Source organism: Sceloporus undulatus, chromosome 1, assembly GCF_019175285.1.
Source record: "Sceloporus undulatus isolate JIND9_A2432 ecotype Alabama chromosome 1, SceUnd_v1.1, whole genome shotgun sequence".
Classification (NCBI taxonomy): domain Eukaryota; kingdom Metazoa; phylum Chordata; class Lepidosauria; order Squamata; family Phrynosomatidae; genus Sceloporus; species Sceloporus undulatus.
In genome coordinates this window covers 234,356,563-234,371,328 of record NC_056522.1, presented here as the reverse complement: position 1 = coordinate 234,371,328, position 14,766 = coordinate 234,356,563, and the positions used below count along the sequence as shown (strand labels likewise).

The following is a 14,766-nucleotide window of genomic DNA, read 5'->3' as shown; positions in this document are numbered from 1 at the left end:
GAAGTATTGGGTCTCAAGATTCACCACATATCACCTTAGCCAAAGCATTATCCCCATGTTCAAATTAATTCAGATGTATTTCATCATGATTTCTGCAATTTGAATTTCCATGCATTCCATTAAAGTCCTAGCCTTTTTGTAATTTTAAATCATGTGATAACCATTTTGAAAGCTCATCGTTCAACACAGCACTGTAGTTTAAGCAAATTAAGGCCATTTCCTCCCTTTTCTACTTCTAAGGCACATCCCATCTTTCTCTTTCAATGTGCCCTTAATCTGAAACATTTTGTATCACTCACTGGCAGCATTTTAAATTTTCACTTTTTATTAAATGTTGAAAATCAATACTACTAAAAGTGGATGCACTCTCATTTAACATCCTCAAAGGCCTGACAGACATCTAGACCTCTTTCAGAATCACATTAGAGAGCAGTGGCTGATCTGATGGAATTTAATTATAGCATAAAAAGACATAGGCCACAATCCAGAAAGCCCATTTACGTGCTCTCAGGGGATTGTGCATGGAGAGACAGGCTTTCTGCCTCGCTCATTCAGCCTATTAGACATCAGCACCTAGAAGCAGCTTGGGAGGGAAGGGGACAAACAAGCACCTCTTGTTGCTGTTGTTTAGTTCATGAGAATAGAAAAGGACTATTACCCTTTCTAGGAACATAGGAATAATTACTGTGCAGAAATTAATAGCAGCTCAGTTCTCCATGAAGTTCTACTGCACATTCATCCTGATCATAGTGACTGAGAGATGTAGTTTTCAGTCTTAGATTATATGGATGTCATTCTATATTTTCATGGGGTGGTGGGTTTTTTGGGGGAGAGGGGAGGTTGCGCTTCATTTTAAACTTGTAGTAACATTTTATTGTTTGCCCATATTATTATTATTATTATTAACCTTTATTTATGAAGCGCTGTAAATTTACACAGCGCTGTACATACAATCTTTTTAGTTAGATGGTTCCCTGCCCTTGGGCTTACAATCTAAAAAGACATGAGACAGAAGGAGAAGAGAGTGGTGGAGGGAAAGGGTAAGAGGTCCAGCAGTTCCTCTCTACCTCCAAGGCCTGGACCAAGGCAGATGGACTGGAGGGAGGGCTTGGCTTCATAATAGATGGTTAATCATTTTCCAGGGAAAATACATACTCTCAAGTAGGATAATGCATATACAGTACATATCAATACAGGAAATGGTTTGATAAACAGGCACCAAAAGAACACCAAAGAGCAAGCGACAATTATGCAATGCCTGGGAAGGCTACTCTGAACAGGATGGTTTTCAACTCAGTTTTGAAGCTGGTTAAAGAAGTGATGGCTCTTGCTTGTGGGGGAAGAAGGTTCCAGGAGTGAGGGGCAGCGAGTGAAAAGGGGCGAATTCGAGATGGGGCAGAGGAAATCCTGGGCTGAGACAGTAGATCTTGACTACCAGAACGGAGGGCCCTGGTGGGAAGGTGAGGAGAAAGAAGGTCTGATAAGTAAGGAGGGGCCAGTCCATGGAGGGCTTTAAATGTCGACAGCAGGAGCTTATACTGAATGTGGAAAGGGAGGGGGAGCCAATGAAGGGATGCCAACACAGGAGAGATGTGGTCAGAGCGGTGGGCGGATGTGATAATGCATGCAGCTGAATGCTGGACAGAGATTAAAGGATGGAGGTGGAGAGATATGGTCGGATTTTGGCAATATTGTACAAGAAGAATCTACAAGCCTTGACTGTGGTCTGGATCTGAGGGATACACAACAGAGAAGAGTCAAAGATAAAACCAAGACTGCGGGCTTTTTGCTGTTTGATGAATTAAAAAATGTATAAGTATATAAGTATACAGTATATAATTTTGTGTGTGTGTGTCTGTTTCTAAATATCCATGCACACACACACTAATCTGGAATTACACTCATAATGAATGAATGAAGTTTCTTAAATGCAAAGGTGAGATTTCAAATTGATCAAAGAGACTCTCCATTCACACTACAAGTATAAACACCTTTCATTGTCTTCACTAGTATGACATTTTCTAAACCCCAGGAACATCTACCATAAACTGTCATACAAATACTGATCTGCAAGTGGACATTTCCAGTTATGATCTTTTTTCTCATCTTGAGAACTACTATCACAGCAGAGCTGTGAACACATACCAGTATGCATCAGGAAATGGCTGAATTGCTATCTTAGAGAAAGAGAGAGATATAAATGCTTCTAGTGAGTACAATACTGTAGTAAAATTACTATTACCTATGGGCATATGAGGGGAAAAGTATAAATATCAACAACTGAATTCACAAAATGGTGAATGGTTAAATCTTATAATTATGCTTGCACATAATTAAATACATAACCAATCTAAGAAGAAAGTGTCATAGGAGTGTGGCTTTTATCTTAAACTCAGATATATAAAGCAGAATCACAATATCACAGAAAGGCCAAAGTGCAAATGGATTGCCACACTACACCAACCAGGGTTGGTGTCACACACACACATACCCACTGACCTCCTCCCATTTCAAATCATACAGAATCCTTTGTGATGCTATTTTGCACTAATACTACTCATAAATCATAATTCCCATATAACACTGAATGTAATGCTAATAGTTGTGATATAAACAACTAGCAAAATTAAAATTATTCCTTCAAATTACAATACTATAGAACACACAATCCAAATGTATTTATATATACATTTGTCATCATCTGGCCTGGGAGGGAGTGAAAAGGCAGGCCCACCTCCATCAGGGCTACCCAGAGTAAGAAGAAGGGCCCTCCCTCCAGTCCATCTGCAATGGTCTAGGCCTTAGAGGGAGAGAAGAACTACTGGACTGGATCCACTTCCCCACCACCATTCCCTTCTTCTGTGTCATGTATTTTTTGATTGTAAGCCTGAGGGCAGGGAACCATCTACTTAAAAATAATAATAATTGTAAGTCACTCTGAGAGTCTTTAGGGCTGAAGAGTGGAGTATAAATACCATAAATAAATAAATAAATAATCAATCAGATTTGGTTAAAATGATTTTTTTTAAAAAATATATTTAAAATATTTCTTTTTTTAAAAAGACAATTTTTCTAAAAAAATTAAAAATTAAAAATCTTGAAATTTGAAATTGTAATTAAAAAAATTAAAAAGCTTAATTTGAAATTGTAATTTTAAAAAAATTATCCTCCCACTGAGCTTTACCCCACTTCTACCATCACTTAAAGCATTTTAAAGGGAAGCAGGTGAATGCCAAAGCCGGTTTCTGCCAAAATGTAGGTCCTTGAGAAGAAGTCATATCACCCATCTTTTGGACATCACCTGGTGCAGGTCGCATCCCCCAGTGATGCCACTGCCTCACTGTGCTTCATGAGGAACTTTATTATATATTTTTTCTGACATATCTTGGCCTGCATGTTTCTCCAGCTATGGTTAGGATAATGCACAGACTCCCAGTTTTTAGGAAAGCAACATGCTGGTTCAGGTGAGCTAGCTTGGGAGAAAACTATTAAAGCTATACCAGTTCTTGAACTTAAATGAAGTTTCTCCTCCTACAATGTCCTTTTCTTTTAAGATTCTATTATGGAGATGCCTCAGATTTCAATGTGTATATTCTATGTTATGACGTCTGGATTTCACCCAGTAAGACTGTAATAACCAGTCTTAAACAACAAAAAATTACAGACATTGTGATATCATCAACAAATTAAGAGACTGATCAACATGCACTTGTATTTATTTCTAAATATTCCCCATCCTTAACTTATTCTGTTCAGAATGCTTAATAATATATGCAACATACCATTAATCCATTTGGCTTCTGGATTGTGAATTATAAACTCTTTCCTGAACAGATCTTCTAAAGACAATCTGGTGTCTGATGAATTTGACAGTTCATCTAAATAAAAAACAAAACAAAACATCAAATCACTTATTTTTAAATACAAAATAACAAAGATTTAAATCATAATAGCAGCCTCACAATTTCAGTATAGAACATCAGGCTCATATTAGCAATTGATTCCCCCCCTCCCATTTCCCCCCAGATTTTCACACAAATTTGTAATTTTCTGAATGAAATGAAATGTTGATAAGGAGGAAATGTCATGCATGTTTCACCAGCAGTAGTATATATATATGGTTATTAAACTGGGATTTATAATAGTCTCAAGATTCCACAACATCTTCAGTCTTAAAATACTCAATAAAAACAGTCCAACTGATTAGAAGTACAGAAAAACACAGTCCTGATCATGCTGGACTGTACTTCCGAAGTTATCCAAGCAGGGCACATTAAATATACAGGATGGAGTGCAATCTTTTTCCTATATAGAAGAGGGCATTGAAATCAATATTATTTCATTCAATGTTCTAGTGAAAATCATAGAAATCCATTAGCTCTCCTTTAAATAACACTAAATTTGCATGCAATATATTCTTTATATAGCAGCTGCTTATTGATATTCCATGTTTTAGAAAACTAACTAAGGCCCTGTATATACCGGACATTAGCACCGGCATGGAGGAAGAGTCGGGAATAGCATCTTCATGATGCATGCCTGACTCCACCCCTCAGGGCGTCCTGATGCCCTGCACTACTCCACACAGTGTGTGGCATCATGGCATTTCTCCGGCGCTGCATCCATATGAAGCAACACCAAAGGAGCGCCATATAGACATGGAATGTGGCTATGGCACCCTTCTGAGGGTGCAAAAAGGAACCACTTTTTGCAGTTCCTTTTTGCGCCCTTGAAAGGCCGGATCAATAATTGACTCCAAGGGAGAAGAATTAGTTTTGTAGGAAGTAAGAGTTAGTGAAAAGTATGGTTAGGACAAAAGTAACATCAGTAAGTCAATGGAAGTGTGAATATCTAGGTGGTTAATAGTAATTTTTAGAATTAGTTAGATGGAATTGTGGAATTATTTAAGAAGTTACTGTCTGTTATGGTATTTGATAGGAATTACTTTGTTTTTGAGGATTATTTTTTTGTGTGTATTGTGTTATTTTTAACTAATAAAAAATCTTATTTAAAAAAAAGAAAAGAAAGAAAGGCTGGATCAGGGCTGCAGCATGAGGTTGCTGTCGCCCCAATCTGGCTAGGAAAGGGGCGGTGTCCCGCCACCCCTTAGGAGCGGTCTGTCGAGCCTCTAAGTGCTTTTAAACATGTAATTCTCAGTGGGGCAAACTCCTGTGTAGACATGTCTAAGGCTAACTATTACATGTTGCACAAGATTACAGGCGCAATAGCACAGATGTTTTGGATTCCTGTACCCAGCAGCATCAGCAGCATCCAACACTGACCATGCTGGTTATGATCCAAAACATCTGGAAGCCACCAAGTTATTATTATTAACCTTTATTTATAAAGCGCTGTAAATTTGGAGAGGGATGTTCAAAAACACAGGAATCTATTTCCTGACATGTTATTTGAAGCTGTCGATGTTATGGTAAGGATAGCAGTATGTTGTACCAGGGAAGATCTAGTACAGTATTCTTAATGTGCCCTGGTGTACTGTGTTTCTGCTTTTTGTTTTGTTTTATTTTTTGGTATCTCTCTGTGTTTATGTTAAGTATATGTGTCATTTCTGATTCCATATAGCAGTGGTCCCCACTCAACATATTATACAAATTAAAATATTTTGTTTAGTGTGTATATATTTATTCACACATTCATGTATATACATATTTTAACTTTTTATAAGGAAAGGATACCATTCAAATTAGCAAAATTTTATTTAAATAAATTCAAATACCTAAATCAATACATGTGCAAATTTTACCCATATTATCTTACACAGCAACACTCACATACACCAGTGCTCACAGATATAGGAAATTATCGCGTTAGCTTCACTGCCGAGATAGACCAAGGATGTAACTTTCTTAAGGTGGATCCACCCATCACTGGGCAGTATGCAGCCCGTATGCAACCCGGGCGTCTCCATGCTTTTTCAACATTAGTAGAATGAAATTTCAAGTACGGAAACACAGACCGAAAAAGAAAATACACAGCCGCCCGTTGTATGCATCAGAATCACATAACACTGTGTAATCCAAACTTATCTTTTAAAACACTGCTGCATTGTGTGTGTTGGGCGGATAACATTCACTAAGGAAAACTGGAGGCTATTCCTATACATTCAACAATTAAGTGTCCAGGTAGCACGCATGCACACATTTTTATCTTGAGTCTAATCTGCACTGCAGAAATAATGCAGTTTCACACTTCTTTAACTGCCATGGCTCCATGCTATAGAATCTTGGGACTTGTAGTTTGCAGCAGCACCGGAATTCGCTGACAGAGAAGACTTCTTTTACCATGTTGGGGGGGGGGACCTCTTGGTGAAAAGGGATAGGAAACTCCCACACATGTCCCCCAACAAGGCTGAGGGATTAATACATTAATTTTTATTTATTCATTTTTAATAAGAAAGCATGTGTTTTATGTTGGAACTTTCTGCAAAATTAATAGTGAAGCCAAATACAAATTGGATCTTGACACCTCCCATGCCACTGGATAGCTAGCTGTGTTGATGTTTCTATTGTTGTTGTTTACCTTCAAGTTGTTTAAAGCAAGCTAATCATGGGGTTTTCTTGGCAAGATTTGTTCAGAGGAGGACTGCCATTGCCTTCCCCTGAGGGTGCGAGAGTGTGACTTGCCCAAGGTTACCAAGTGGGTTTCCATGGCTGAGTTGGGAAATGAACCCTGGTTTCCAGAGGCTTTTTACCTGCAACAGCCCATGAATGGGATTCATTAATAAATTCATTAGTAAATTAAATTAAATTCATTAGTAAATAATTAAATAGTAATTTGAACAGTCACTGTTTTGAAATTCTAAAAAAGAGAAACATATATCTAATCTGCACTGCAAAAATAATGGAGTTTGACCTCACTTGAACTGCCATGTCTCAATGCTATAGAATTTTGGGATTTGTAGTTTTGTGAGATGTTTAGCCTTCTCAGTAAGAAGGGTTTGATACCATAACATACTACAAATTCCAGAATTCCATAGGACAGAGCCATGACAGTTAAGGTGGAGTCAAACTGCAATGCAGATGAAGCTATAGATAGTTAAACAACATATTAAATTATTAACGTATTAGCCCACCAATTGTTGCTTGATTTAATGTATTTTCTGACTAATACCAAAGTTAATTTCATGCTTTGATGAATTTATTAATTTTAGTTTATTACAATACCTTATTAAGGGGTGGCTCTACTTCTGTCAGATTCAACAAAACAGGAAAGCTTCAGGAGGGAAAGACTAGATTGGAGAAATATATCACATGGATATCATCTCAGATCTATCATTTCATTAAACATTTAATATTCCTGCTTCCATATGGCTGTCGGGGGGCTAGTGGAGAAACATATGGAATCGTGAAGGAGAAAAACTGCTGAGAGGCAACAGAAGAGCTGGTACTGGAAAACAATCAAATATTAATTGAGAAGAATAAAAAAGCAGGCTTGGAAGAATTGAATGGAATGAGTTGGTAAGGAGGTGGTCTGTTTGCTCAGTAGAAATCCACAAGATCCAGAACCCTTTCCTAACATTAGCTCATTCAGCTCTGAAGTCTGCTGTTTCTCCATCTCCACCTATTGGCCTAGATGGAAGTTGCTGGAATTTTTCTGGCAAGTAGAGGCAAGTCTTTATTTATTTATTTATTTATTTATTTATTTGGAAAAATTCAATATTCCCCCCCCCCCCACTAAGGAACTTAACAAGGATCTTAGTATGCCTTCAGTACTTTAGTGTGAGCTTTCTTCTCACACAGTGGTAGGCACTCAGATAATTAAGTGAAAGGTTTTCCTCATCTCTACTTGCCTTTCTTCTTCTCTTCTCTCTATCTTCTTCTACTTCTTCTTCTGTTTCCCAATAATACTCTGCTTAAGTTGTTAGATGGAAACATATATCACTGATTTTTGCCAGTCACGCTTAGAGAGAAGCACACATCAGTGATCTTTACAAATCATGCTTATAGCAAATCACTCTTTATTAACAGTGGCAACATTTGGTTGTGAAAATTTGTGCAGAGGCACTAAAAACCTTCTGATTAAGAATTCCCTTGATTCATTACCAGACTGTACAGACAGGCGTTATACACTTGGGGCAGAGTGGGATGTGGTGTCCGCCCGACACATGCCCAGATGGTGCTCGGATGCTGCATCATGCCATGCACCCAATCGTACATCATGTGGCATCATGGTGCTCTTTTTGTGCAGCTGACGCAGCACCAAAGGAGCGCCAGAAAGTGCTGCTGCTGTGGCAAAGGTGCCTTTTTCCTGGCATGAAAAGGAGCAGAATTTTGCTGTTGCTTTTAGTGTAGGGGAAAGGCCAGATTGGGGCTGTGGCATGTAGTTGCTGCGTCCCTGATCCAGCACTGAATGGGGAGGCGGCAGGCCGCTCCAAAGGGGTGATCTGTTTAGCCCCTAAATAATCTTTCTAACAAGCCACATACTGATGCATTTGCAGTGGGGATCAGTATTCTCTAGATGAAATAAGAGACACACTTATTTCTTATTTCTTATTAATTCATAATGTCATTCCTTGCCTTTAATAAATGAGTTGTTTGAAAAGTAAGTGAACAGTACATTTGTTAGCTAATATGAGACATTTAGATGGGGAGAGAGAAAGATGCAAAACAATGATAAAATTAATTAATAAGATGAGATCCCATGCTTTAAGAGTGTCTTCCCCAGCCTGACAATTTCTATATATATTGAAATCCCACTATTCTCACACAGCAATGGCACTTTGGGATCTGTAGTCAATTGGAGGAGGAAAAAATCCAGGTTGGAGAATGCAACTTTAAAGTGACCAAACAAGAGCACTGTGAAGTTTCCAGTAATAGCAATCTGTGCCATTCCCTATATAGACCACATTCTGTATGTAAATTTTTTTTGTAATGTGTTAATCATTAGGAAGTTGACTGATTTTGAAAAGCGATTATTCAAATTAGAAGCAATGAATTAATATCCCGGATTCCAGTGCTTAATACTGCTGAACTGATTATCAAACATAACAGTCCATCTTGTAACCCCAAAAACATTTATACCTTCCACTGAATATAAATTAAATGATATATAAAAAGACAATAAGGATGCAGTGTTTTTGCTATGAGTTCTAAAATAAAAAGATGTTAAAATTATTTTGATAATATATTTCACTATATTATACTTTTCACCATTGCATTGTCACCCACACTTACCACTTGAAAAAGATAAATGGATAAATACAATGTGAAATGGAAAACTCACATCCCACCTGTATCCAACCTCTGCACTTCTGTACTAATTCTCATTACATAAGTGTTGTGCTTGCCTAGTATTTCAATAAATGTCACTCTGGCAAAACAAAACAAAACAAAACAAAAAACCTCAGAAATTCACACTGTTTAGAGTATATACTGCAAGAAAACTTCTTTCTTTACAAATAAGCTTTCTGGGTGTTGTGAATAGAGATCTTTTTCTTTTATGTCTTTCACAATTTGTATGCATACTTTACATTTCTGGCCTCTTCCTTCCTCTTCCTTCCTCCTTAATATTTATTTCACATTTCACAATAGACTATACTACTTCCACATTCTCTATTCAAAATTACATTGAATTATTCATTGCAGTATGACATTTCCCAGTCCCCTAGCTAAATGATAGATTTTTTACACTTGCAGTTAAGAATCTGAGTATAGACTGCAAGTTATAGTTGACTAGAAAAAAATCCACATAGAAGCCAAAATCACAAATTATTACAGAAATTCAAAAAGGAAATATCCCATCAGGGCATCTGAAGAAGTAGATCGAAATACACAAAAGCTCATGCTGAAATAAATTAGCTGGATCCTTTCCCCCACCCCCTTTTTTATAGTGTAACAGAGAAGATGACTATTCATTTGAAAACGAAAGTATAGTTGATATCTCGAGCAAGAAAGCATTAATAACCTATTGACAATGGCCATAGTTCATTACATCTCCATGTGTACATTACACCACACTCATCAAAGTAAACAGGAAAATGGGCTGCACAGGGCATGTGTGTAGCAGCCTAAACAGAAAGCAATTGATTTGTCAGTCATTTTTCTTGCACAGGATCTGGGCTTGGGTCATGTGGCTAGCATGTAGCCATAACCAAAACTAGACATCACAAATAAGTTACATTCCATCTGCTCATTCTTTCTCACTTCCAGTTTCCCAGTAAATTGGTGACCTGCGATAAGTTCCACAGAATGTTGTTGTTTTACAAATGATGTTCTGCACAAATGAAGAAGCAATATATGTATACACTTGATCTTAGTCAAAAGGTCAAGAAGCAATATATATGTATGACATCTAGAGCAAACTAGAGTGGATGGCACTGTTTCAATGTTTTAGGGATGGAAAGAATATTTGAATATATTCCAAAATTGGTGGGTTTTTAAAACAAACAAACAAACAAACAAAAACACCTCACACCAAGTATTCCAAATGTTGAGAAACCTTGATGAAATGAATCCTGGATTATCAAATATATTTGCAGTTCAGGACTTATTCTGTACAAAATTTGCATGTGATTTTCTTGTATGTTTTATATGCAAATCAATCATGGACAAATTTTACCCAGAAGCAACCTCCCATTATAACATTTTCTGCCTAAAAAAACCCATCATTCTCTATGTGGAAAATAATATTTCATCTTAAAAATATGAATTCCAATGTAGAATACTATATGAAATAGTATAATTATTAACCAAACCATTTGCACTTGGCCTCCAAAAAGGGCAGCAAGCTAATCCCTCAATCTTTCTCTGTAAGAGTAGGAAGGATGCTGTGATGATCAGAGAAAGGAATAGAATGGAAAGAAGAGAGAGCAGACAGTTTTGTAAATGTCTGCTGCATGGAGTTCTCACATGTATCTTTTGGCATGCAATAACAGCCCTGTTAAGACATGCAACTAAGAGTTAAAGTAAATGCCAGAGGAGAAGGATTAAGCAAGACCCCCTTGACTTGTAAACTGTCTCTTTATAAAGAGAGCAAGAGTCTGATAGAAGCCTCCACTGCACATTGAGCTTCTCCACACAACTGGAAAATTCTGATGATAGGAAAAGCCTCTACATATGAAAAACTTGTAAGGTTTCCTTCTCAGATTATTGCTGCCAATAAAATATGTTCAGGTTTATTGTTTCCTGAGTCACTGTACAACTGTCTGGCCAAACACTGTGGAAGGAGAATGGAAGAATATATGCAGAGGGCTAGCTATGAATGCCAGTGGAATTATAATGCCTCCCATTTTAAACTGAAACAAACACACACTAACAGTGTCTGTGTATGCTGTATACTGAGTTAATATAGCAGCTGTCTAACATAAACACAGATCACTTAAGAGAACATTGCCACCAATACAGATGATCCAAGTACAATCCAGCTACAGAAAAAAACCACACATTTAATCTCTCTCTCTCTCTGTATAATTGCAATTGAAAAATTCTGGATACTTTATTTCATTTTTATTCTGTGTTTAAAAATTAGGGTTGTATTCTACACTTCTATTGTCCAGTAGGAAATACTCTACGGATGATTTAGGAACAATCTACTAAATGTTATTCTTATTCACACACATTATTTTCTTAAATCATCTTTCAAACAAATAGTTTCTTTTTGATCAATCACAACGGCAAAACATTTTTCTTCACCATTGTCCTAAAAATTCATTTTGCTCAGTTTGCATTTCCATAGGTGTGATGTACATTGTGCCTGTGCCATGTACGGGTGCACTATACGCGGTTTCCAGCATAAGCGTAAGCCACGCAGGGGAAAAACAATGGCTCGTGCACACGCACTCCATTGTTTCCAATGGGATGCAAGCATATACGGATTTTCCCTTTTGCGGGGGGGGGGTCCAGAACAGATCCCCCGCATAAGGGGAGGGCCCACTGTATATGCTTTTTAAAAAATAAAAGTGTAAGCACAGAATAAGTAAGAACTTTGTTTAAAATATAATTTAAAAAATGAAATCATGCAATTATTTTTTACTGCTTGTTGTAGCCTACAAAATTTTTTTAAAAATACTTTTACTTTCCATCTTTCCCAAACTTAATCAAGTTTTCAGGTAGAAAAATCTTAGAAAACCTTCTCACATGCAAAAACAGATAATTATGATCAGCAAACTGGTATGTTTTTGTTTCGTTCTGTTTTATTTTTTTATTAACAATCTTAAGTCGGCCAGTATCCAGACAGAACACAATGCAACTGAGGCACAGTATATAGAAAAAAGTTGATTATCTTGTTTTGAGTCGAAATTTTGTCAGTTCTCTAATGGACTGCCTGCATGTCAGAAATTTTACTCCTTTAGTATACTCTGCCTTTTATTGTCTTCAATTTCAGAAACTGCAAACTGGCTCTAAACTATTTCAGATTAATTGTGGGAGGGGAGACTTTGATTTTTATCCACCTCATTCTCCAAATCCTTGACCCCTGCCTTATTTTTTTTTAATAGAAAGTGACTAAAAATACAATAAGCCCTCCACATTTGTGGCTTTAACTTTTGTGGATTTGATCATTTATGAATCTAATAATATGTTCTCTGTAGGATTCTCTAGGTCCTCCAACATGACTCTGTTGGAACTTGACCACAGAGTTGTTCTGGAAGAACCAGAGAGTCCTAGAGAGGTGTTCTCATAGCTTTAAAAAGTGATTTTATTTGTGTTTTTTTCCACTTTTACAGGAGTCCTGTTCTCCTAACCACCAAGAAATGTGGAGAACCTACTCTACTATAGCTACCCTCCCCCAAGATTTTTCTTTTGGTAGGGAGGAATAGATTTAAAAATAAAATTCCTTCTGAATTCTTCTTGCTTTCCTCTATGTTACACTATCTCCAGTGCCTCCCAGCTTTCCCCTCCTAACAATCATCACTGAAGACAAATGCAGCTGATAGAGCACAACATCAGTCTCAGTTATTATAGAAGATTAGAAAACAGAGGTATCTTCATCCCACTCTAAATCCACTCCACCAACAGCTCCCAACAATTGTAGTTCTTCACCAGGATCAGTACTCTCAATCCTCTAATTTTAATACATTTCCTTCTATCCTTCAAGTCTCTCAATTTATTTTGTTCCTTCTCTTGCCTCTGTATTATAGTTAATTCCTGTGTTGTCCTCTCGAGCTCCTCTGTTTTAACCTCGAGTTTAGTTGTCTTCCTTTTCACCTCTTTCACATCCTCCTGCATCCCTTTTATTGTATCTTTCAATTCATCTATCTCTCTCTTAAAATCTTGTCTTAATTCGTCTCTTGAGTCCTTAATTTCTTGTCTTACATTGGTTTCAATTTTTTGAATGGCTTCTAATATTTTCCAATTTGCATCAACTGTCTTTAATTCTACAGATGGACTTCTTGGCAAATTCTGTTTTGTTTCTGCTTGTTGCATCATCTTCCTTTCCTTTTCCTTTTCACTTCCTCTTGTTACTATTGTTCTTTCTGTTTTCTCCATTTTATTTATAATTTCTGTAATTATTCTCTCCAACCGCTGAGTGGCGCTGTCTGGCTTATGGCGTCTCTCTTTCAGTTCAGTCTTTCTCTTGCCACCTCTCTTTGTTGTACTTCCTTATTTCTATCCTGTAATTAGACCTCCCGTCCTCTTGGTGACACTACTCCTTCGAGTTTCTTTCTTTAAGTTTGCTAGCTGCCTTTCTTGCCTCTCCTCTTTGTCAGTCTTCTATACCTTCTCTTCCTTTCCCCAACTTCCTGTTCTACATGTGGCCCCTGACCTTGAAAACGCCGAGTCAAGCCGCCATTCCAACCGCGCCACCCCTTACAGTTTACCGAGGTACTCTTTAAGTCCCAGTTCCTTTATCTTCCTCCTTTACTTATTTCTGTCCATGCTTTTATTTCTCTTTGTCACCACCGTCTACTTCTTCTCCTTATCCGCTGCCGTCTGCTTCTCTTCCTCGTCCGTCGCCGTCTGCTTCTCCTCCTTGTCCTCTGCCGTCTGCTTCTCTTCCTCGTCCGTCGTCATCTGCTTCTCTTCCTCGTCCGTCGCCGTCTACTTCTCCTCCTTGTCCACCGCTGTCTACTTCTCTTCCTTGTCCTTCGCCCTCTACTTCGCCTCCTTATCCCCAGTCCCTCTCCTTCTGCTTCTACCAATTCAAATTACAAATCCCCTTCTGATTTACTTTTCTTGATCCTTTTTAATCTTTAATCCATCTTTCTTTTCTTCCGACTTATCCTTTTCTTTACTCTTCTATCCTTCCAAACTCGCCGTCTACACACACCTTTACCTCCACTCCCTATTCACCGTCTGAGTTATTATTGATCGCCTTGTTAATTTTTGCTTGCGGTTTAGAGACAGGGAAACCTTTAGTCCTATAATCGCAATTTATCCCACCTCTCCTTTCCTTTGCTTCCTTAGTCCTCCGACAGAGTCTTCACGATGAGGATCTTCCTCAATCGGCAACAGTCTCTTTTCAATTTCTTTTAGCTCCCCCCCCCTAAAAGCTGGCTCAGCGAGGCTTGGCTTTCCCCCTGTTTCTTGGTTTCTGGTCTGCTCATCTTCCAGCTATTTTGCCGAATTAGAGGTTTGCATACCCAATTTCAGGGCTCAAGAGTGTGGGAAGACCCCCGCAGCCCCACCTGGGTCCCCTGTAACGGGGGGGAGCGATTTCCTTTCTAAGAAAAACCCAAACGGAACAGCAAAACCACCTGCTATAGCGTGGGTGCTTGTTAACACTTCGCATCTTGGCCGGAAGATTCATTTTCACTCAGCCACAACAATTTTGCCCCAATCTGGGCATGGGCAGGCTTGTTGACTGAGTGAA

The 14,766-nt window shown here is 38.0% G+C and overlaps 1 protein-coding gene across 1 annotated transcript in view; it reads right to left on the bottom strand.

Moving 5' to 3' along the window:
* The window catches only part of DPP10 (dipeptidyl peptidase like 10), a 285,461-nt gene extending 272,019 nt beyond the window's left edge, over positions 1-13,442 (bottom strand). The window contains exons 1-2 of the mRNA XM_042458561.1: positions 13,031-13,442; positions 3,783-3,878 (exon numbers count right to left, since the gene is read on the bottom strand). Of these exons, the coding sequence (XP_042314495.1) occupies positions 3,783-3,878; positions 13,031-13,442 (508 nt within the window). The remainder of the gene's footprint in view (positions 1-3,782; positions 3,879-13,030) is intronic.
* Positions 13,443-14,766: the final 1,324 nt, after the last annotated feature.